General features: G+C 41.3%; 1 protein-coding gene across 20 annotated transcripts in view; it reads right to left on the bottom strand.

Annotated features, from left to right (window-relative positions):
* Window positions 1–25,240, bottom strand: part of LOC140495521 (teneurin-3) — a 2,480,372-nt gene that overhangs the window by 85,433 nt on the left and 2,369,699 nt on the right. For 13 of the 20 annotated variants that reach the window (XM_072594601.1, XM_072594600.1, XM_072594605.1 and 10 more), the window contains 3 exons: window positions 24,859–24,879; window positions 21,405–21,551; window positions 917–1,133 (listed from right to left, as the gene is read on the bottom strand). In XM_072594601.1, coding sequence (XP_072450702.1) covers window positions 917–1,133; window positions 21,405–21,551; window positions 24,859–24,879 — 385 coding nt within the window. The remainder of the gene's footprint in view (window positions 1–916; window positions 1,134–21,404; window positions 21,552–24,858; window positions 24,880–25,240) is intronic. The other 7 variants (XM_072594606.1, XM_072594608.1, XM_072594664.1 and 4 more) reach the window with 2 other exon arrangements.

Here is a 25,240-nt window from a genome sequence, read left to right as displayed (position 1 = left end):
CCGATGCTAAAAGCCCGATGCTCCAACCTAAAATTCAATTTCTTCCTTACCCCTACCACATACATAAAACTTCACCAATTACCCATATTGTGTTTCTTTAGAGAACCATACAGCACTATCAACCTATCATACATGCACTAGCAATTTTAAAGAGCTATTCAATTCGTCCTGCCCTGCTGCTCTCCCCCATAGCCCTGTGACTTATGTTTATTTCCAGTGCTTTTACAATTCCCTTCCAAACCTCAGGTTATCTCATAATGTCCTGCAGCAGGTGGAGGGTATCCATTTAGGATCAGCAACATCACAGAAACAATAATGGGGCAAATAACATATTAGTTCAAGCAACAGATTGAAGCAAGGATAACCTCTGAGTTCTCTGCCAAATATTGTCCCCCAGTATTTTGCATGCGCACAGACAGGGCTTCGATCTGAAAGACAATACCTCTTAATTTCTTCTGCAACACCCCACACATTCTTTTAGTGACAGCTGGCATTTGCAGTGTTCTGGATCCGGAATGGGTATGGAATCCGCAACTACCTGATTCTTAGACAAGACTGAGAGCCTTGATATGGGAGTCAGAAGTGCTTTTAGAGCATAAAGAATGAATTCAAATCGCACTTGAGGAATAAAACAAATAGCGTGGACAAACACTACTGATACAAGGTTAAACATCACACAACACCGCTGTTGTGTCCAACAAACACCTGATGAAGGAGCAGTGCTCTAAAAGCTACTGCTTCCAACTAAACCTGTTGGACTATAGCCTGGTGTTGTGTGATTTTTAACCTTGTCCATCCCAGTCCAACGCCAGCATCTCCAAGTCGTGACTATTAATGTGCATCAACAAAACAGACAACATGGTACCTCATGTGTGATTGGAGTTATCAGAATCCATTTCTACACTAAAGGACTCACCTCCTGTTGAAAGGATTTTCCCCAGGTAGCACATGACTGCTGTTGGGTCCAATAAGAAACTTGATTCGATCATGGAAAGACCTGGCAGCTTGCTGTGAGGGGGGCTGCTGGTTTTGACCAATAATATCCAGTGGATCAGGTGAGCCCCGGCAGTAGGGCTGGTTCTGGCAGGAGCTATGCAAGCAGCAGTCTGGATCCATACAGTCGATCAGACCATCTGCAGAACAGAAAGGCAGTCAAGTAAAAAAAATGGTCTTGTCATTCTTCAACTACCTCTGAAGAGTCTCAATTGCTGACTTGCTGTCTTAACTCAAATCCAAAACCAACAGTCCAGAGCAACATGTGGCAGTTATATAAATAGCCATTCATAGACAGCATATGCACATGTTACAGTTCACAAGGATTTTTTTTGTCTGCTACTTGAATCCACTTTGGTTTTACACCTTGGTTGAAGGAATGGAAAAGGGATATCACTGCTGACACTGATATTTGCAAAGTGTAATTTGAAGGCTGCCTTTGTACAAGTCCCAACTAGGGGTTTTGCACAAAGAGCAGGCCTATCATTAACATCGCTGTGGGATGTAGTCAAACGCACAGCAGAACACGGAGCCCGCCTGAAACATTAATTTGTCTTTTGCTCTCAGTTAATGATCAATGCAGGCTTGAAGCACGCCTCTGGCAGGGGGGTGAGTTGGTGGCGTGGAGCAGAAACTCCTCCTATTTACAATTTATGCACACAACAAAAGCAGTATGATTACAAAAGAGGAAGTCACATTGTGTATTCACTTTAACTCTTTTGCTGGATTTATCACCAATTTCAGCTTCCACTCGAGATGTCGCATCGTTCTGTCATTTCCTGTTTTTACTCCCAGATTTGGAGCATTTCTTTGAATCTTCAATCTGAGGAGTGAATTATTCAACTCAAGTGAGGTTCATGTAATCCTTCAGATTTTCTCCAAAATAATTGATAGGTCTTTGTACATCATGAAAAGAAATCGACTGTGCTGTGTGCAATTACAATGGACTGCCAATAAGAGGTTCTATTACAGTTGACTGCAACTGTTTAAGTAACTTTGATATGGTGTGTAAAGAGCTGTGGTGCGTCAGGAAGATTGAATGCATTGTGATGTTGTGACGGGGAGTTGATATTTACTTTCTTCGCCCAGATTCAGATTTGCAAACAACCATGTGTCTTATTCCCCATGTGACCTGTGTGTAATTGCTCTCCTGGGAAATAACAATAGGGGAGGGAAGGAAAAATGGAAAAAAATATACTGTCAAGATGATCACAGGTTTCCTCTGAAATGACCTGGAGCTGCACTAGGACATTTTATCCCTTCCCTGAGTTTAACTCAGATAAATGCGAGGTGCTACATTTTGGAAAAACAAAATCTTAGCAGGATTTATACACTTAATGGTAAGGTCCTAGGGAGTGTTGCTGAACAAAGAGACCTTGGAGTGCAGGTTCATAGCTCCTTGAAAGTAATGTCACAGGTAGATAGGATAGTGAAGAAGGTGTTTGGTATGCTTTCCTTTGTTGGTCAGAGTATTGAGTACAGGAGTTGGGAGGTCATGTTGTGGCTGTAGAAGACATTGGTTAGGCCACTTATAGAATACTGTGTGCAATTCTGGTCTCCTTCCTATCGGAAGCATGTTGCGAAACTTTAAAGGGTTCAGAAAAGCTTTACAGGGATGTTGCCAGGGTTGGAGTCTTTGAGCTATTGGGAGAGATTGAATAGGCTGGGGCTGTTTTCCCTGGAGTGTTGGAGGCTGAGGGGTGACCTTATACAGGTTTATGAAATTATGAAGGGCATGGATAGGATAAATAGACAAGGTCTCTTCCCTGGGGTCGGGGAGTCCAGAACTAGAGGGCATAGGTTTAGGGTGAGGAAAAAGATATAAAAGGGACTTAAGGGCCAAACTTTTCACACAGAGGATGATGCATGTATGGAATGAGGTACCAGATGAAGTGATGGAGGCTGGTACAATTACAGCATTTAAAAAGCATCTGGATGGGTATCTGAATAGGAAGGGCTTCGAGGGATATGGGTCAAGTGCTGTCAAATGGGACTAGATTAGGTTAGGATATCTGGTCGGCATGGACGAGTTGGACCAAAGGGTCTGTTTACGTGCTGAACATCTCTATGACTCTAATTCATTCTTTCATAACAGAAGGTAATTACTGGGGGCTATGTTCTAAGCATTGGTGTACTTCCTCAAGTGCAAAATCAGAAACATCATCCTTGATTGGCTTCCCTGTTGTCTCGAGGAGTATACTGCTAACTAAATCTTCAATATGATCTTTAATACTGTTGTGGTTATTAAGAAAATGTCTCTCGTTATTGCATCCACCTCTTTTACTTCCCAAAGGGAGAAAATGTGAAATGCTTTATATGACTGCAATTGCAGGACAGAAAGCGTTAACAATCTTTCACAGCATTACTACTACACAGTCCTTTCCCTCAGGAAATACAGAAGAGAAGGAGAGAATTACGCATACTCAAATTTAGTCATTCATCTTTGTTAGTTTATGTAAAGCAAATGTACATCTGGCACATAGTCTGCAGGTCATAAAACAGCAAGAGATTGACACCCACAGAACTAATCAGCTGGAAATGCATTTTTACAAGTTCCTCCAAAAACATCAATCAGAAACAAGAATCTCATTTTCAGTGGCTGGAAGGAGCCTGAAGTGCTTGGTTATTTTTCAATGGAGTTTATCAACTACTTGCCTGAGTGAGTGACGGATGACTGTGGAATTCTTTTCCCATGACTTGAGAAGTTATTCTTCATTATTTGATACATACAGCCCCTTGTACCACTGCCATTATTTACTGTCACTTAGTTGATTGCACCACTGTTTATTGCCTCTACTGCATAACATGGCAATGGAAGATTTGGGATCTCCTGCTTATTGAAGAAGCGGAGCATGTATTGGGTCTGTTTTTATCAATAGATTAGATTACTTACAGTGCGGAAACAGGCCCTTCGGCCCAACAAGTCCACACCGCCCCGCCGAAGCGCAACCCACCCATACCCCTACATCTACCCCTTACCTAACACTACGGGCAATTTAGCGTGGCCAATTCACCTGACCTGCACATCTTTGGACTGTGGGAGGAAACCGGAGCACCCGGAGGAAACCCACGCAGACACGGGGAGAACGTGCAAACTCCACACAGTCAGTCGCCTGAGGCGGGAATTGAACCCGGGTCTCCGGCGCTGTGAGGCAGCAGTGCTAACCACTGTTGCTCCTGACTCACTGCCTGGCCCACAACCAAAAAAACGCCTTCTGCTCTGAAGCATGTCACCCCATGATGTATATAACATCACCTGTGTCATTGAGGACTCCACCAAATGGGGTCCTTTTGCAACAATTCTTGTGCATGGGATTTCAGGGTGGCTGGCAAAGACACCTTTATTATTACCCAACCCTAACTGTCCTTGAGAAGGTGGCGGTGAGCTGCCTTCTTTAATCGCTGCAGTCCATGTGGTGCAGTTAGGAAGAGAATTCCTGGATTTTAATCCAGTGATGATGAACAGAATACCATCTACCATCCAAGTCAGGATGGTGGGAAGCGTGGACGACAGCTTGCACATGATGGCATTTCCAAACGAAAACAGAAATTGCTGGAAAATCTCAGGAGGTTTTGCAGCATCTAGGGACAGATATCAGAGTTGTTTCAGGTCCAGAGATCCTTCTTCAGAACTGTTCTAATTTCTCTGCACAGATGCTGCGAGACCTGCTAGGATTTTCCATAAATTTTTGTTCCAGATTTCCAGCATCAGCTCTTCTTTCATTTTTTTGTGCAGTGGTATTTACAAAGACTGCTGCTCTTGTTCTTCTTGGTTGAGGTTATGTGTTTTGAAAGTGCTTTTGTCTTGTAGAGAGTACACATTGCTACCACTGTGCATTGGAGATGGAGGGAATGAATGTTCATGGTGAGGTAGGATACATATCAAGCTTGTTACTGGTAGTGCATTGCAGAGTGCTTGCTCTGGAACTGCATTCATCCAGCCAATTGTTGAGTATTAGATCACAGCAAGGTAATTGTTTTCCCAAAGATGCCTCTTAAGATTCCTTGATTTTTGGGGGCAACGTTTTGGTGTTCACGGCACCTTTTTCCATCACACTAACTCCTTCATTGGGTGATGTAGTTACTCAGCAACAACATTTTCTGTATCTATATGGGGAGTTTGAATCATGTAGAAACAGAATTAGCGCAATTCATCAATATTACCAATAATCATCACCTTTGATAAATATAAAGCCAGAACACACAAAGAAAGCATTCATATCTTAGACACTTCCGTAATGACAACAGGCATTAGTTAGCAACATTTAAAATAACAACTGACACAGTTTTATTCATTAATTTTTTTATCCAAAACAAGCTTCCTACAGATTGATGCAGTCACAGCTAATGGTTGCGTGTTTGTCTCTAAGACACCATTGTACCTCGAATAATTAAGGAGGTTGATTAGCTCAGATGGTTTTATTTTATAAAGATTCACCTTTATGTGTTATCAGATCTCAAACCATCTTGCATTGTGTAAATTATTAAAAGTAAGGTTACCATAGTCCTGCCAGACTATTAGAAGAGATAACTGCTGGTAGCTTAACCTGAAGGTCACCATGACCTCAGGTAAGAGGAGAGGGAAGACTCCTTCCTGGTAACCTCAACTGATGCATGCACACACACACACACACAAATTCTCTCTCTCTCTCTATATATATAAATTATCTCTCATACACACTCACACACACACACCCCCTTCTCTCACACACACACACATGCACACACAGTCTCTTCCTCTCTCGTGTACACACACACAAACCTATGGGGTAAATGTGCATTTGCAGATACGTTCTATTTTGTTTGAAAAGCACACAATTTTTCGACAGTCAATGTGGCCTTTAATAAATTCCTACTTTGGAAATAAAACCAGTCTGACTTCAGGTTAAGACAAACTTTGAACAGCGCCTCACACCTAAAATGCATTGTCTGACCTGAGATGTCACCTCTTTTATACTGATAATACCTTAAGTTATCTTGGGACAGCGACTTGAAAGAAATTCTGGGATTTGCATATTAATCAATTGGAACTTGCATCTCCATTCTGACTGATTAAAGATTTAATAGTCATGTTGGCTTGTTCAATGCATTCGCAAAGGTTGTATGACCCTTTGATCTTTTGTGACTAATGTCTCCTCTCTCACTAACACCTGAAGGAGGAGCGAGGCTCCGAAAGCTTGTGTTTTTAAATAAACCTATTGGGCACTCCTAATGAAACAGAGATGGAGACATGTATCTGTGACAGGTCTATCAATGAGGGAAAGACCAAGTTGCTTTTTTCCTTCTGTTGATTCTCTCACTATCTATTACAGATATAGGCCAGTAGCAATGTCCTTCAAAACGAGACTAATTCAGTCAGTAATGGTACTGCTGAGCCAGGCTTGGTGATTGACACTGAAGTGCTCCAACCAAAAACCATTCAATACCCTTGCAACCCTCAGTACTTACTCCATTTGGCATCAAACATGGAGGAGTGCTAATTCCTCAGCTGAAGAAGGGCTGTCAGTCATAATCGGCAGGAAGTTTCTTTGGTTGATCTGATGCTTCTTGGAGTCTGGAGTTGGAGGGTCATTCTCTCCTGACCACTCTGTCACCACTTCTGGTAGATTTGTTGATGGATGAGGACTACCCAGGAATGATGGTGGGATTGTAAGATTTGGTGACAAATAAATGGGTCAGGCTGTTGCTTAGCCAGCATGTGGGACAGCTTTCCCAATCTTTGGTCACGTTTCTAGAATTTTGGGAGGAGAACTCTTCAGGGTCGATTTGGCAGAGCTTGCCTTTGTTATTTTCGGTGCCAAGGTGCATGGTTTGTCTGGTTTTATCCTTATCCAACTTTTCAGTTGCAGCTTGGTAGGACTGAGTGGCTCGATAGGTAGCTCAGATGGGGCAGCCATGATGCTCAAACCCTGCACGTGGACTAGACTAGTTACAGATGCTGGTTTTCCAAATCTGAACTGAGCCAAATGGATTTTTAAGACAGTTTAATGAACAGCATTAACAAGAGTAAGATGTTGTTCCAAATGTATTGATTAATTAAATTTTAAAATCTACAGGCTGTCAAGGCAGCATACCCACTCATATTGTTGGGCTGAAGGGCCTGTTTCCACACTGCAAGTAATCTAATCTAATCTAACCTCTAGTCTAACAAGAGTCAAAGGAGTTTGGACCAGAGCAGAAATGTCTACATCACAGACAGCAGTACACTGGCAGTAAATTATAATCCATTGATTTCAATGACAGCTATGAAGTATAAGTCATTTTCATGCAAGAGTTCATATTCCTGGCATTGCAAGGTTTGTGAAGGTTTGTAGCTCAGGTTGAGGTTTAGGGTGTAGGTTTGCTCGCTGAGCTGTAGGTTTGATATCCAGACGTTTCATTACCTGGCTAGGTAACATCATCAGTGGTGACCTCCAAGTGAAGCGAAGCTGTTGTCTCCTGCTTTCTAATTATATCTATGGAAACACTTACCATGCTTTTAGAAGAGACCATCACACACACACACCAACCACCATCAATCACATTACCAACAAAAACATCATGAAGCTAGTGGACCTGTGCCTCACCACCCACTTCACTTTCAACAACATAGTCTACAAACAAACCAATGGCACACCCATGGGATCTCCGCTATCAGGATTCATAGCAGAAGCAGTAATGCAAAGACTAGAACAAACAGCCCTACCAACCATCAAACCAAAAATCTGGGACCACTACGTTGATGACACCTTTGTCATCACAAAACGAAACAAGATAGAAGAGACACTTAACATCATCAACAACACCCTCACAGGCATAAAGTTCACCAAGGAGGAAGAAACCGACAACAAACTCACATTCCTGGATGTCACAGTTGAAAGAAAGGACAACGGAGAACTACAAACCTGCGTATACAGAAAACCGACAAACATTGACCAAATACTTAACTACACCAGCAACCATCCCAACACACACAAACAAAGCTGTATCAGAACACTACTCCAACGAGCTACCACACACTGCAGCATAGACGAACTTCAGAAAACAGAGGAGAACCACCTATACAACGTATTCAAGAAGAACGGATACTCAAAAAATACAGTGCGCAGATTCCTCAAGAACAAACCACGACAAGCAGACCAAACACAGCCAGAAACCCTAACCACCTTACCATACATCAAAGAAATTTCAGAAATGACAGCCAGACTACTAAGACCCCTCAAAATCCTAGTAGCACACAAACCCACCAACACTCTCAAACAAAAACTAACAAACTTAAAAGACCCATTACAACCCATGAACAAAACCAACGTCATCTCCAAATTTCCATGCAAGGACTGCCACAAACACTACGTAGGACAAACAGGAAGAAAGTTAGCCACCAGGATACACGAACACCAGCTAGCCACAAAAAGACACGACCCTCTCTCCCTCGTAGCCCTACACATGGATGAAAAAAACTACCATTTCAACTGAGACAACACATCTATCCTGGGACAGACTACGCAAAAACATGCCAGAGAATTCCTAGAGGCCTGGCACTCCAACCACAATGCCATAAACAAACACATAGATCTAGATGCCATCTATCAACCCCTCAGAAAACGAACAGGAAATGACATCACCACAAACCCCAGGAACCCCATCCAGGAGAAAGATATAAATAGAAAGCAGGAGACAACAGCTTCGCTTCACTTGGAGGTCGCCACTGATGATGTTACCTAGCCAGGTAATGAAACGTCTGGATATCAAACCTACAGCTCAGCGAGCAAACCTACACCCTAATTCCTGGCATTAGTTTGTTTGGCCAAACTGGTAATCAGTCACTGCTAAGGGATGAAGTGTCTGCTGAGATTGGAGAACTGGTCTCACTGATTTAATAGTCAAGCTGTAGAGGATAAATGGAGTTCAGAATGCAACTCTTAACCCTTTTAAAGTCATCCAGTCAGGGCACAAGATGAGAAAGCTGCTTAGGAACTGTTCGTAACTGTTCACTAGAACCGAAAAGTGAACTCTGCTTTCTCTCCACAGGCGGTACCAGAGCCTCTCTAGCAATTGCCATTTTTGTTTTGGATTTCCAGAATCTGCATTTCTTTGTTTTTTTACAACTGGAATAAAGCTTGACTGGCAGCAGTGTGCAGGATCTTTGTGAAGCCCAAGAAGAGAAACTCTTTCCTTTCAGCTCCACGCTAAAACCAAAGATCAACATTTAAAGTCTTTAAAATCTGGACATTTCCTGTTGCTCAGAACACATGCACTCTGAGGCGGTCTGTGGTACAACGGATAGCGCTCTGTCTCTGAGCCAGATGTGGTACTCCCCGGCATCTGCTGCCCTTGACCTTCTACATGTAAGTGCTCATGGGTTTGGAAGGTGCTGTTTGAGGATTTTTGGTGAATTTCTGCAGTGTATCTTGTGGACAGTACACACTGCTGCTACTGAGTGTCAGTGGTGCCTGTGGATGTGGTGCCAATCAAGCAGGTTTGAGTTCCCTTCCAGACTTTAAGACCAAGCAAGCTGTGTTCAAAATGTAGTCAACATTTATTCTCTGCGACCAAGCAGGTGATTATCAATTCATAGATCATTCTCAATGTACCCACGGAGGCAGTAGAAGTGGGAGAGTCTCCTGGTCAGCCTTGCAGTTGTGCCTCACAAACTATAGCCTCTAACAAAAGGCTGGTAACCTGTTCCAGGGTCAAGTTGCCATAGTCCTCCTGGAGGTTAGGGCTGCTCTCTCATTAGCGAGCCATGGTCATTTAACCTGAAGGTCACCACAGCTCAGGCTGAGGCCAAGAATGATTGAACCCCTGCAATGTGGAAGCAGGCCATTTGGCCCATCAAGTCCCACACAGACCATTCAAACAGCACCCCAAGCAGGCCCGTCCCTACTCTATCCCTGTAATCCTGCATTTCCCTTGGCTAATCCACCTAATGTACACAATCCTGACCACTGTGAGAAATTTAGCATGGCCAATCCACCTAACCTGCATATCTTTGGATTGTGGGAGGAAACTGGAGCACCCGGAGGAAACCCACACAGACACAGTGTGCAAACTTCACACAGACAGCTGCTCAAGGTTGGAATCAAACTCGGGTCTTTTGCTCTTAGAGACAAAGTGGGACCTTTCACAGTAACCTCAGCTGATATGGGATTTGAAGCTATGCTGTTGGCATCACTCTGCATTATTCTAAGAACAACAAGCCATGAAAGCAGACATTAGCATGTGCTTTGACTGCCTCCAGGCACAGGAAAGAATCGAGGAAGGCAGTGCTTTAGTTTTATCGGTTTACTTAGAGAGGCAAGTTGCTAAAGAAAATATCAATTCATTTTGGAAGCAACACTAAGTTTGTTGGAGAGATTCCCTGTCTCTTTGACTCAGGAGAGCACAGTGTAACAGAATGATAATGTGAAAGAAAGTTATCTCTGCATTGAATGGCTTTCACTTGAGGCTCTGTTTGTTTGTTACAACTGAAAGAAACATGATAGCACAGTCATGAGCCTGGAAGTGCTTTGGTGATGGGGACATTGTTGAACTGCACTGAAAATATTTCATGAGATGAAAGACTTGCCTTTCATGATCTACACAATCCCATTTAGAACTTTCGAGAAGTAGTAAAATTTTAATGTTGCAAGTATTGAATATAACAAGACCCCACATAAAATACTGAGATCCATTTTAGTGGCAGTGATTGAGGGAGATGTACTGGTCAGATCTCTGGGGAGAGATCTGTAACTCTTCAAAATAGCGGTAGGTAAGCCTTATGAATCCAGCTGAGTGGAACTCAGCTTAACATCTCACCAAATCCTTGGAGTGCAGTACCCCAGCGTTTCGGCTCAACTCTGTGGAGTGGGGGGTTAAATCTTCCATCTTCTGACTGAGAAGCAAAAGTGTTATCGCTGCACCACAGTAAACAAGATGTCATAAATAATAAGAGGCCAACCCAAATCTAATGCATAAAGAGTGGATTTTGCAATCTTGAAATGCTCTGGCATTTTCTGAAGAGACTAAAAATAAGAGATAACTGTTAAATGTCATTGGCAAGCCCAGGAGTGGTTGAGAAGCTGAACTGAGTTGGAATTGACTGGAGGGAGAAAATGCATCTACTGTCACTCTGCTGTCATATTGTAAGAGAATTGACATGATGTTACTTGACTCACGCTGGGTTAGGATGCATTTCTATTGAATATTGTATTTTTGTTCTATTAAATATGCATAGTTCCTTATTTTCACAAGTTTTGTTTTTTTCTCTATGACCCTTTTCTCCTCTGGAGGAGGAAGTTGACTCCATGGTAGGGAGCCCCATTCACTATCCAGCACTTTGTTAAATTTGCATGATTCATACCCCAATCTTGATGATGATCTTCAACTACGAGTGATGGCAGGTTATTTGACTATGAGATGCACTGGGGAAAAGCTTAGCCCTGTCCTTCCCCAGCATTTACGCATTTCCTGTAGAGGACATTGGCTTATGATTTCAAGACGGCAAAGACATGTTTCTGCTCTGAAACCAAGAGATGACAAAACACCTTGTCTGTCTGCTGTGGCTGAAATTAAAAAAAACTCAATGTGGGCTGTGGAAACTTGGAACTTCACTCTTCCATGACATCTGGGTACTCATTGTAGAAAACCCATTTAATTGTGTGGCATGGTGGCTCAGTGGTAAGTACTGCTGCCTCACAGCACCAGGGATCCGGGTTTGATTCCAGCCTTGGGCGGCTGTCTGCATGGAGTTTGCACGTTCTCCCTGTGTCTGTGCGGACTGCTCCAGTTTCCTCCTACAGCCCAAAGATGTGCAGTTCAGGTGAATTGGCCACGTTAAATTGTCCATAGTGTTAGGTGCATTAGTCAGAAAGAAATGGGTCTGGGTGGGTTACTCGTCGGAGGGTCGGCATGGGCTTATTAGACTGAAGGGCCTGTTTCCACACTGTCGGGTATCTAACCTAAGCTAAACATGTAGGGAATTCAATCTAATCATTGGCATAGCTTTCAGTTAAAATACTGGTATTGACAAACTATGATGTAATACTTGTGAAATAAATAAAACCCTCTTCATGTAAAAATTGAAATATTGGAGCTAGCATGTCAGAGAGTGAAAATCAATTAGCTGTGGGCTTCCCAAAGTGAGGGTCCAGAACCTCAGTGAGCTAACATTTTAGATCATGTGATCTGAGGCAGTAATGGCTGTCAATGCACTTTAGACCTATTTATGACAGCCTTGATTCCACAGTAAGAGGCTTTGGCTCTCTCAGTTCCTTATGGGAGGGGGACGTGGAGGCTGGGTGAGTTGGTGGGGGGTGGTTAGTGGGGATGGGGGTGGTGGGGTTACAACAGAGTCTCGTTATTGAGCTGAGCAGTCCTCAGCTTGACATCTCATTGAAAATATGAAATCTCAGGCTGAGGTCTTATGGGGTGGTGGTCAAAACGTCCATCTTCTGACTGAGAAGCAAGGAGTGCTATCACTGCCCCACTGTAAAACTTGAGAACAGGGTTACAGTAAGAAAAAGATTGGGAAGTGCTGAGTTAGTGACATTTCATCAGGAATTTCCAGCATTTGTTGGTCTTTTATCTCAAATTTCCAGCATCCACACTAATTTGCGATTATTTTCCGAGATGTTTTTGTTCCGACATTTGGTGCATTGCTTTTCTAAAAGAAATCAGGGCACTGGTGTTGATAGATGACATCATAGAGTTCAAAGGCCATGGCAGAATGTTTTCTTGCATGTCAAAAATTGCAAATGATTTGACCAGAATTAACATGCAAATTAATAATTAGAACAATCGTAAGTTGTGCAGTCATTACGGTATCCTGATTTTATCTCAAGATTCTGGTTTTAAATCAAAGCAGACTAATGGGATAAGTGTCTTCCTCTGACAATAGAGAGTATTCAAGGTGACATGAATCTCAAACAGGGAAGCCAGAAGGGGACTTAATATAAAAAATATTCTTAAGTTACACTGCACTATAGGGGATACTCCTCTAATACCGAGATATAAAGGCATATTGTTAGGTAATGTACATGCAAACCTACTCTTTACATCTATCCTGACATCAATCTACACTTGATTTGGAAGTGCTCCAAACAGGACAGTGAGTAACAAAAGCAGAAACATGTTCTATTCAATGACTTTGCTATCTCTTCATTTAGAGAAGTGACGATGCAGAATAAGTAGAGGAGGATCTTGACTAAAGATGGTGACAAAAATTAATGATGTGGTTTCCAGTATATTAAATTAGATTTGTTATGAGATGAATAGGTGAAGCAGATTCAACTGAAGAACCGAACCAGTCTGGGACGTCTACAGAGTAGCACAGAACCAGTGAGCAAACAATTAGATTAGATTAGATTAGATTACTTACAGTGTGGAAACAGGCCCTTCGGCCCAACAAGTCCACACCGCCCCGCAGAAGCGCAACCCACCCATACCCCGACATCTACCTCTTACCTAACACTACAGGCAAATTAGCATGGCCAGTTCACCTGACCTGCACATCTTTGGACTGTGGGAGGAAACCGGAGCACCCGGAGGAAACCCACGCAGACACGGGGAGAACGTGCAAACTCCACACAGTCAGTCGCCTGAGGCAGGAATGACTCACAAAATGCTCTGAATGTACCTATACCCAGCATGAACTGCTTAGAATCATTCTCAATGTGAATGAATAGGGCAATGGAAAAAGAGTAAGGGTGGGGATGAGGAATGGACGAACTGGATATTACCAGGAAGTGACTTCAAGCATGAAAGGCCAAATGGCCTCCCTCTGTGTTGTACAGTTCCATCTGTCTTTGTTTAACATCACAGATTGGAATTTCAGAGGTTACTCTGATTAGACAGTGTACTTAAGTGTTGGTGGATACTTGTCAGCTCAAAACAAGCATAAAAGATAAATAATTGACACTTATTGTTCCAGGTAAAAATTCAGAAGTGGAGAAAGTAGTCTTCATTGCAGTTGTGCTGTGTAAACCCACACCAAGATATGGCCTGGCACTTTGTTTCAAGTCTTGTTTTACTTTGAAATGTTGAGACCATTTCTTTTCTCGAATCAGGGTGAATTATGTTTTGTTTAAAACAGCTGTCTTACTTCATTTCTAAAACTATTTAATTGGTCACAAGGCCACTGAGGGCATGAAAGATTCTATACAAATGTCCGTCTTTCTTTATCTAATGGTTCCTTTTGTTACTGTATCAGTTAGAGCCATTATAATTTGCTTGGTTGACCCTCCAAAGACAGCGGTATCACATATGGGCACATGCCAAGAAAAAATACAGTGACAAAGGGTCTCAGTTGATGCTGGGCTGATCTGAAATATTCAGATATGTGGAAAACGTTCTGAGCATAGAATATTGGAGGTGTAGGCCACTTGGCTCTTTGAACCTAGTCCATCATTCAATGTGATCCAACTCAGCACCCTGTCCCTGCTTTCTCCCCAATGGCTTGGCAACAGCTTAGCAAATGAAAACTGTATTTGAAGACTTTCCTAAGGCACGAAAGTAAACACAGATGGAAAATTGGAAATCGATCACAATAGTATAGGAAGAAATATGTTGCTTAATCTGAGTAAAGGGGGAGGCAGAAATACAGCAAGCTGATGCTGATTCAGTGGCAGTGAGTTATCATGTTCTCAAACACACATATACGCTTTACTCTTCCAAAGTTGGCAGTTATGTTAATTGTTTCCATTCAAGCATAACACTGACCGTACACTAACGGTAAACAGGGTTTGAAATGGTAAACAAACCACACATTTTCTTCCAAAACCTAGTTAGTGATATATTTAACACCCAATAACATTACAAGTGGGCAGCAATGATTAATGGTAATTGCATACTCTAGCAGGGAAGAGCTCGATTAATGTCCTGAACATTTATCATTGCCAACATCACTATTATAGCCAATGGATTAGGAAGTCTAGATTACCACCTCAACAGGCAAACTGTTCATCTGTTTCCAATTAGCAAAGACTATTCACTACTTCTTGAGATCTTGGATTTGAATGTCTGGTGTCAAATTGTGATTCTGCACGATGTGGAATCAAATGGTTCCTTACAACTACAACAGTCATTTGAAACTCTTTGAGGGCAAGCAGCTATTACACAGCTGTAAAAGGAGGAGCAAAACACAAGTGACTGAGTTTTAAGGAGTGAATCAGTGCTACTCCCCAACAAATTACAATGAGCTAATGTCATGTCAACTCAGACATACACTGCACAGAACTGCTAAAATTGGGAAACGTGGAGGGCATTGTCTTCTAATCATTCAGCAAGAACCACAGATGTGACTTTACACAATTGCAGCCATTTCAATAACATTTCACAAGCGCTCTCATTGTCTCAAATATCACATTCCTCAATCAAAATTGAAGATTTAAGCAAAAATTCACACAGGTCAACATCACCTTCCTTTTTTGAAGCCCACATTGACAAAAGTGCTTATAGTCAAATTGGTCCAGAAACATTCCTTCACTAATATGCTCTATGTCTTTAATTAGTGGATTGGTAATTGGTTGGCTCAACACTACAACCGATTTTCTGGGAAGGGGATGTGGAGCAAGGGGAGACATTTTCCACATGGTAGGGCCGGACTTGCACATCAAAACTCCTCACTTATGAGGAGCCATGGATGACAAACTTGTGGTTTTCTGCAGAACACTGTAGCGCAAGCAACATCAAACAGCATGCCTCAGAAAGTGTAACAGCATCTCTTTCACCTGGCAATTCTCAGTTAAGATGCTACCTCTGTTACAAATTTGAGTACATCTCAGAGATAAAGAATTTAAAAAGGAAAGAAACTTCAAGTGCCATAACACCCATTCTGGGAAAAACACTGATTGCGGTTTCAAAGGACTCTCTCAAGGAGAGCTTTTCAATCCCCACTGGAGCTTTGAGATAAACACTGGAACAGATGATTGTTCCATTGAAGAACTTACTATTTTCAATGACAATTCCCTCTACCCTGTATCTTTACAGAGTCATCAAATTGCAGAGATCTACAGCACAGAAAAGAGGTCCTTTAGCCTATCATGTCCGTGTCAGTCAAAAACAACCACCTAATTGTTCTCATCCCATTTTCCAGCAATACAGCAATCTTGCTCTGCTTGTTTGCATACTAGTGTGCATGGAAATGTCACAGAATTCAAGGTGGAATTTAGCTTGTGAATAATATTTATACTCTTTATTGAGTGAGTTCACAGTAAAACTCCTTAATTTCAATTACCACAAGGCTTCTGATTTGCTTATCTCTTTGTACTTTTACAATAGTCGAGTACATTTTGAATAAAAAAAACTCCTTTATAAGAACTCAAACTCTGTTATACAAACAGTGCAAGGAAGAAGAACTTGTTCACCCTCCACTCTGTGGACTTGGTTGTAATATCTTCGGAATGCAACCTGGTTATCATTGTTTGGACAGAATAATGGGATATTTAAGTAATGTGATATTGCAAACTTAAACACATTTTTTTGGTGTTTAGTCACCTTTTAACTCTCGCTCTAAATTCTACTACATTTTGTTCATATACATGTATTAAATTGCATTTACTATATTTTCAAATTATCTGGTATTTCTATTTTTCTTCATGTTTCCCATCACAGGGCTGAATGCTTTAATATATCAACCCATTTAATCACTTCACCAGCACATTGTGTTTAATGAAGAACTCTCAGCATGATACTAAGTTCTGACTGATGTGGATTTGCGTTTGAAGTTTGCTTTTCCTTATTCATTTTTAAAGGCTTCATTCATTGAGTCTGTTTCATGTGTGCTCTATTCCCAGTTTGCCACACAGATTTGAAGTTTTATTGATTGCAAAGAGAAGGAGACTCGCACTGCAAACCTAAATATACAGTAACACTATCTCGGAGTCAATTTATTACAGTCAATGTATCTGTTCTATCGATAATGCTGGAAGAGGAAGCTGGAATAATCTTGGAGGCACAGTGGAAAGGAAATGTTAAGAACATCATGAATAATACAGTTTGTTCCACTCTTCATGACACAACTAATATTCCTTTATCACGTAGCATCCAAAGCTATTCTAACCTTCAGTTAAGACATTGCATCGGGGAATGGAAAATAAATTGGCTGAAAGGTAGGAAGCAACACTACTTGTTCGAGAAATAATATTAGGTTGAGGGGATGTAATGAATGGAGTGCCTCAGGGATTATTTTGACACCACTAAAGTTGTTAATTTACATCAATGGCTTATGTTCAGTAACTCAGTGAAAAGTGGTCAGATTTGGAAACTATACAATGTTTGCAGAATCTGAACAACAGGCAACAATGGATCTACAAAATGAACTGAATAAATATGGACACAATGGCAGAGGAAATTCTATCTGGCCAAGGGTAAAGTATTTCAGGCAGAGGGAGCAATGCACCTACCTCCTGAATTGGCTGACATAATTCTGTCTGTAAGTTGATTAAGATCCTGGCTCATTTGTTGATTTAACCTTTAAACAGATTGAATCATTGTCGAGCCACAATCAAGGAAGAATCTCGCACATGGAACTGTACAGCCAAAGGAGTACAGAATTTGGTAGGGAAAGTTGTCATTTTGCAGTGGTGTTATTTGGCTTCAGATTTGATTTGATTTATTATTGTCATATGTACCTAGGTACAGTGAAAAGCTTTGTTTTGTGTGCAGTACAAGCAGAACACACCATACAAAGAGCATAAGGGTAATAGAACACATATGAAGAATACAGTGTTACGAAACTTAGTATTAAAAGAGTAAAACAGCTGAAAGATGTATAAAAATAAGATCTGCTGCAGAGAGCTTGCAAAGACTCTCCATGCTTAGGCCCCAGCTTGGTGACATGTACCAGGCAGTCTAATCTCAGTTGCCATGACTTAAGGGAAGCATTCAACAATGCTCACAGACAGGACAGCTCAAGTTTAGGTTCTCAATTATAATGGACTGAACTGTGAGAAAAGTTGGAGAAATTAGAAAAGATGTGATGGGGAAAAGACCAGAGAACAAATGAAAGGTAAACACTGAATGGTACTTCAAAGAAAGCAAAGGTATCAGGACAGGAGGACACATACACACTGGTGAATGGTCTGTGCAGTGTCCTTCACACAAGAGCCATCAAAGAATTGAAATATTTCTTGGGAGCAATATGAGGTGGTGGGTCAATTTTAATCCCCCTAAAATGCATACGTTTGGGATGGGTGCAAAGTTTAAAGATTTTAGGCCCAACTCCAATGTGGGCAAATCTGGTGTAATGGAGGTTGAGGCAAGGGCTGGCCAAACAACTCACTCCAAAGAGGCAGGTTCTGCAGTCAGGTATAATTATACAGCTGAAAGACTAACACTTAGCCTGTTTCACAAAGTTTTCCATGAGTCACGTAGGATTCTCAGTCCTTGTGAAAGACATCAGTAACTATGGGAAGAAGTTCAGTGCCTCTATTGTCCTGCTTGTGAGCTGGAGGAATTGGAGTGCTTTCCCCTGTAACTAAATCTCTTTCACTGCAGATTGACGACTCTATGTGTTCTTCCCATGGCAAGTCAGAGACTACTCTCTCTCCTTTGATTATTGCCAATACTGCAGCGTTCCTGCCTGTGTTTTGCTTTGTTTCACCATTCCTGACTGTGCCTTCAACCACCCAGGGTCCACTCTCTGGAATTTGTTTTATAAATCCCTCCACCTCTCCAGTGCCTTTTTCTCTTTGCAGACTTCCTTCAGTGATCATGGTATGGGTCACCTTTTCTCATCTCTCTTTCTTTAGCCTGACACCCATTTTATTAACATTAGGATGGTCACCTATATTAAAGTTGCTGTTTAGTATCAGTTGCTCCTTTCATTCCTTAAGGGTGGATTATATGAATATAGGAACAGGGGTAGGACATTCAGTCTCAAGAGCCAGTTCCACCATTCAATGAGATCATGGATATCGAGCTTTGGCCCATATACCTTAATACCTTTCTTAATGAAAAATATCTATCTCAGATTTCAAATTAACAACTGATCCACATCCACTGCTGTTTGTGGAAGAAGTTTCTGGTAATCTAGTACACTTTGCGTGTGGAAGAGTTTCCTAACATCTCTCCTGTATGGGCTGGCCTTAATTCTCAGCCTATGAATCTCCCCCAACCAGTGGAAATAGTTTACCTACCCTGTCTTCTCCTGTTAATATCTTAAAAGACTTTGATCAGATCACCTTTTAAATTCTGAAAAGAACAGGCCTAATTTGTATAATCGCTCCTCATAATCATAGAATCCCTACAGTGTGGGAGCAGGCTATTTGAGTCCACTCCAACTTCTGAAAAGCATCCCACTTAGATCCAAGCCCCTATCCTATCTCTGTAACCCCGCATTTCACTCGCATGGCAAATCCACCTAACCTGCACAGCTTTGGACTATGAGAGGTAACTGGAGGAAACCCATGCAGACACAAGGAGACTGTGTAAACTCCACACAGTTGTCTGACAGTGGAATCAAACCTGGGTCCCTGGCGCTATGAGGCAACAGTGCTAACCACTGAGCCACCGTGCCACACCTGAAGTCCAGGTATCATTTTTGTAAACCTATGTTGTACTCCCTAAAGATCGATATCTTTCCTAAGGTGTGGTGCCCAGATTGGCTCACAATACTCCAAGTGGGGTCTGACCAAAGTTTTGTACAGCTGCAGCATAACCTCTGCATCCTTACACTCTGGTCCTTGACACGAAAAAGCCAGGATTAATTTATAAACTGCATGGCTCTCCTCATCCATATAGATCTTGAGCTAGGGCTTGATACAACCATGGATCTGCATCAAATTAGGAGTATTTAGGTATTTCGGACATGTAACAACTAGCATTTGGACTGATGCTAGTTAAAGATAGAAACAGAAACTTTCAGCTGGCAGACAAAACCTACAATTTCTTCAAGGGCTCTCTCAATCAGTCACCATTTACGCAGTGGATATCAGGTGTAATCACCAGAGCTGATCAGTGAGCCTCTGAGGAAAGCTTGAACAGTTCTTTCTCCTCATTGGTCTGGGTTTGACACAAAGAAAATAGGTGGAAGCTTTATGCTAAATATTTGCCGCATTACAATTGTGACTGCACTATGAAAGTACTTCATCGGCTGCAAAGCATTTAAAGACATCTAAAGGTGCTAAATAAAAGCAAAACCTTTCTTTCATTCCTTCTCCTTTGAAATACAGATCAAGCTTTCAAGAATACTTAAAATAGTTCAGAATAAATTAATTCAAATGATAAAGAAAAGAAAAGGCTAGTTAGTAGCCAACTCAAATTAGCTACTTCAGAACGTGCATTATTAGTTGGAGCTGGTTGTTGCAACACAGCCAGCTCCAACTAATATCATGAGTGCAGATTGTATTTGAATTGCACTAGCTTCCAAATAATTGTTGCAGTAAACTGCTTTATTTCAAACAAGGTGTACCACCTGATATTCTGCATGCTGGGAAACATGACTACAACAAAACTAGCCAGCTGTGGCTCATGTACAAAAAAAAGATATGATGATGCACCTCCCAATTTCTACTTACCCTTAATGCCATTATTATTTTCCAGAGATTTGAGTTTGTTAGAACTCTTAAGTGGTTGACTATTTTTAAAGAAATGGAGCCCTTCTTCAGAATATCTCAAATGAGACAATTTAACATGCGACCGTATCGAACAGTTGACATTCCTAAAAGTTTGCTTTATATGAAAAGTTGGGTGTATTTCAATGCCTCTGATTTAATTTGTCCAATACAAGTACAAGTATCAGATTGCCTGTTCATTAAAATGCATATCTTAGAATGCCTTAAAGGCTCAAAAGACTTCCTAGTATCTGAGGTGTGTGTGTGTGTGTAATAGAGAAGAGAGAACAGGGTTCCAGCTTTTGATGCCTGTGTCAAGCTAATCTAACTGATTTTTAACTGGGTTAGTGGAACAGATATTATACTGGGCTTCACTATACAGTAATATCTTTGCGATTGAGCTGAAGTGCTAGAAAAAATTACGTAGATAAGGTTGAGGCTTAAGCTGTCTGTCAGTGTTAATTAAGAGAATAATAATGGTCATTTGGTTCAAGTATAAGTTGGTGACCAGTATCTATGAAAATTGAAGATATTTTGTGGAATTGAGGAAGTTTTTTTATGTTATCACATGAAATAATGCACTAATATGCTGCTACTCAGGAATTTGATTCTCACCTCCTAACACATTAATACAGCAACATGTTGAAATGGTTTCACTGTGTTTTTCCAACATCCTTTATTCACCTTAGCTGTGAAATTGTGTTTGAAATGTACATGGCTCAACTCAATGATTTATTTTAATTGCATCTGTTTAACATGCATGAAGGCTCCAAAGGATATCAAACATTACTCCAAAGAATCAGCGGTTTGCAGAAAAGCTGCATAAATGTTTCATTTCATTGGTGTCAACTTGCATTTCAGGCACGATCAGCTGCAACAGTTGAATATCTGTGTGCTTACCTCCTTCGTTGTCCTTGCTATCAGAGCATGCAGTCTCCATGGCAACATCACACCCAGCACCTCTCCACCCCATCTGGCAAACACAGTGCCAGCCATTTTGGTCAAGGGTACACCTTCCATTACTATTGCAAAGGCCAGGACAACCCTCTGAGAAAAGAATACAGAGGATAATACTAAACACAATGCTCTAATGCTTTGTTATACAAATAAACACTAAAGGAAGATCACTAGCTACAAGCCTTTTATTGAAGCACAGAGACCATAATTTCACATGGATAAACTGTACCCTCCTGTAGTTAAAAACAGCGAATGTATATCACTCTTTGAAAGACACAAATACCTTGTAGCTCTTTAGAGCAGCAAAGTCATTTGCTCAATGGTAATTGCTGTATTAGATCCAAATGTGTAATCTATGCATCTCTCGTTGGTTGGTGGAGTACAGTGAAGATACATCTTAATTATGCTACAAATGGGGACTTATAAGGAATTTCAAATTATCTTGTAATTCTTATGAATAATATGGTCAACAAGGAAACCGAAAATATGAATCTGGTGTGCTCCAGTAATGGTGGCAATAGAGAAACTGCACAGAAAATAATGGAAAGAAGAGCAAATTAGACAAACAACGGTCTTTTACAATTATGACCATAATAAAGTGAAATTCTAAGCTAAGTCCCGAAAAATTCAGCTGAAGAGATCCACTGAATGGAAGTTCATTGTGATTTCCTCGTAACAGTGACCACAACTTAGCTGATTAAGTTTTCGACTGTTTTTCTAGCGAAATGATGGTGGGGAAGCAGGTCCAAAGTAGACAAGCAGGAGACTGAAAGAACACAGCAAGCCAGACAGCATCAAGAGGTGAAGAGATCAATGTTTCAGGTATAACCCTTCTTCAGAAGAGTCTAAGCAAACTTTGCACCAGGGTTTCTCTGGGCTAGACTGTGTGCAACTGTGTAATATGGTACTCTTCTACCTTCCAAAATTGGATTCATATTCAGTTAAAGAAAGGAGTCAAAGATTCCATCACTCTGTTGTTTCTTAAGAAAGATAAGTGAATTGTGGTTCTATCCATTACCCAGTGGACCAATTCACCATCAAGAGATGACCAACATTCACCATAAACTGATAGTTCTGAGGCATTCCCAATGTCGGCAGTTAACTGCGGGACTGACTGTTGGATCTCTGAAATACAGCGAATTCTGGCTGCAGATGAAGACTGGGAAGACCCTCAGTTCTCTTACTGTTCTGAACACGGAGTCTCTAACTGTCTACTGAACATTAGAGCACTTTTGCATCTTAAAACTTGATTGCTCTGACTTTAACTGCCAAATTTTGAAAAGGCAATATTTCACCTTTCACAACCTTTATAGGGTGGCATGGTGGCTCAGTGGTTAGCACTGATACCTCACAGTACCAGTGGCCCAGGTTCAATTCCTGCCTTGGGCGATTGTCTGTGTGGATTTCCTCTGGGTGCTCTGGTTTCTTCCCACAATCCAAAGAGATGTGCGGGTCAGGTGAATTGGCCATGCTAAATTGCCCATCATGTTAGATGCATTAGTCAGGGGTAAGTATATGGCAGGGCAATGGGTTTGAGTGGGTTACTCTTTAGAGGCTCAGTGTGGACTTGTTGGGCCAAAGGGCCTGTTTCCGCACTGTAGGGAGTCTAATTTAAACCGATTACAAATATTAGAACAGAAATCAAAGAAATGAACACTGGCTCCAACAGAAAGATTCCCTTGAGAATGAGTTATTTTGAGTAAAAACCATATCTGAGGACATCTGGGAAGATAAAAGAAGTGGGAAATGTGAACGCTGTTTCATGCAATTCCCAATTCTCTATTTAGTTTTGAGGAGGGGTCACTGAGCTCAAAACGTTACCTCTGATTTCTCTTCACAAATGTTGCCAAGACCTGTTGAGCCTTTCCAACCAATTGTTTTACAGAGGTACTGGGAGGAGGTCCTCAGTGTCAGGGACCTTCAACTGGGGAGATGGCAGAGGGTGGGGCAGCAGGGAGTTTGGTTATTCAATACAAAGAGAAAACAACCAAAAACAACAAATGGTTGGTCAGTGACTTTGACAGCATGTTTAGGTACCTATCTGAAGCTAGGCAAGTGTCAGGGAAGCTGATGGACTAATCTGTTTGCTGCTCTGAGGTTTGTGTGCGGAGTACGTCAATCAGACCTAACCTGAAAGGTTCTTTACCCATTGGAAATAGGCACAGAAGGGGAACGTGCAACTTCAAAATATTGGAATTTTAGCAGTGTCCACTTTTGCTGGAATGTACTGGCATTCCTCACATTCCATTCTGATCATGGAGGAGCAACTGTGCCGTTGCATGTTCCTATAGCAGTGGTATAGGATGCTGAACCTTATTTTCTTTCACTCCACCAACTTTCACTGCTTATTTTCAAAATGCCCTTCCCTCAAGCTGGTCTAAGGCTCCACAGATGCCGCCTGCCCCATCCTGCAAGCTCCTCATTCTCGACATTCTTCGTGGGCGAGGCTAGATAGTTAACTCTGAAGGGCATCTCAATGGAGCCTTAGTCCAATCAAAATCCTCACAGACATGCCTGATCCAGCAAGAGTCACTGGGCAGATCGACCTTGCTTTTTAATGATTATGTGATGATCTAATTGAGGCACTGAGAACTGATTTGGAATTCAATCTGGCTCCATATGTTCTAGATCCACATCAGGTAGGGCTTTATATGCACCAGGTTCCAGCCAATCTCAACTTAAAACTTTAAGATTTGTTTCTGAAAAACAAGTAGATCTCACATGCATTTTCTAAAATGCTTCTTTTCTCTCCATTTTCATCTGTGTTTATTCTCTTGGAGACGACTTCTCAACACAAGAGGGTAGGACAATTTGCTCGTCACACATTACCTAGCCCCCCCCACTCCCCCCCACCTCAGCACACCAATTTGGCATCAGCCGTTTGGAGTCAGTGACCATATCTGTTTCTGTCTCCTGTCTTTATCCTCTCAAACTGCAGACAGTGTCCCTCACTATTGTGGGGCTTTCAAGTTTGTTCTTATTCATGTGAAATTACGGCAACTGAAACAGATGAACAAAGCATAGGTAAAGTATTTGCAGCTATACTTTATTGATAAAAAGAAAAAAAAAACTTTCAGCTTTAAAAATTCACATTCCTTTCAAGGGTGTAAGCAAAGCCCAGGAAACAGTGAGATTGCTGAGCACCTAATTAAGACTGCAGATGGACTGAACAGGACGGGCAAGGTTTTCAACAGAAACAGCAGCTTGGCATGTTGAACAACTTAAGACGGACAGAACGTAATAACCAGAAGAACCACAATGAACATAGACTAAAAGCCTGAACAGAAGAAAAATATAGAACTTAAAATTTTTAAAAAATCACGCTAAATGACGTGCTTGAAGACAGATAGCGGAGAGGGACTGTTCATAACAATCTCCCTAGGGCTTTTGTCTTTACCTTTATATCCTATCTTGTCTGCTATTATGGACAAGGAGGAAAATTGTGGAAACATAATTAAAAATAATGGCATATTCAGAATCCGTATTTATACAAACAGAAGAAAAAGGATGCTTGCAATTACAAAGATGTGAGTGAGTCGAACAAAACTCCTATTGCTAGTCTTAATAATGAAGACAGGTTTGACTGTCGAGGCTAACAGCTTAAATAAGACATGTCTGGAAATGCAGCCGTAGGAACATTTCTACAAACTAAATAACATGTTTCAGAAACTCTGTTAAAACACATAAATATTACCCATGAATGATGAGGCAGCATGATCATTAAACTTATATCAAATTTACCCCAAGCCACTTAACAGTTTCACACAAAGCTACAAACA

The sequence above is a fragment of the Chiloscyllium punctatum genome, chromosome 2 (assembly GCF_047496795.1).
Source record: "Chiloscyllium punctatum isolate Juve2018m chromosome 2, sChiPun1.3, whole genome shotgun sequence".
Classification (NCBI taxonomy): Eukaryota; Metazoa; Chordata; class Chondrichthyes; order Orectolobiformes; family Hemiscylliidae; genus Chiloscyllium; species Chiloscyllium punctatum.
This window is presented reverse-complemented; position numbering and strand designations above follow the sequence as displayed.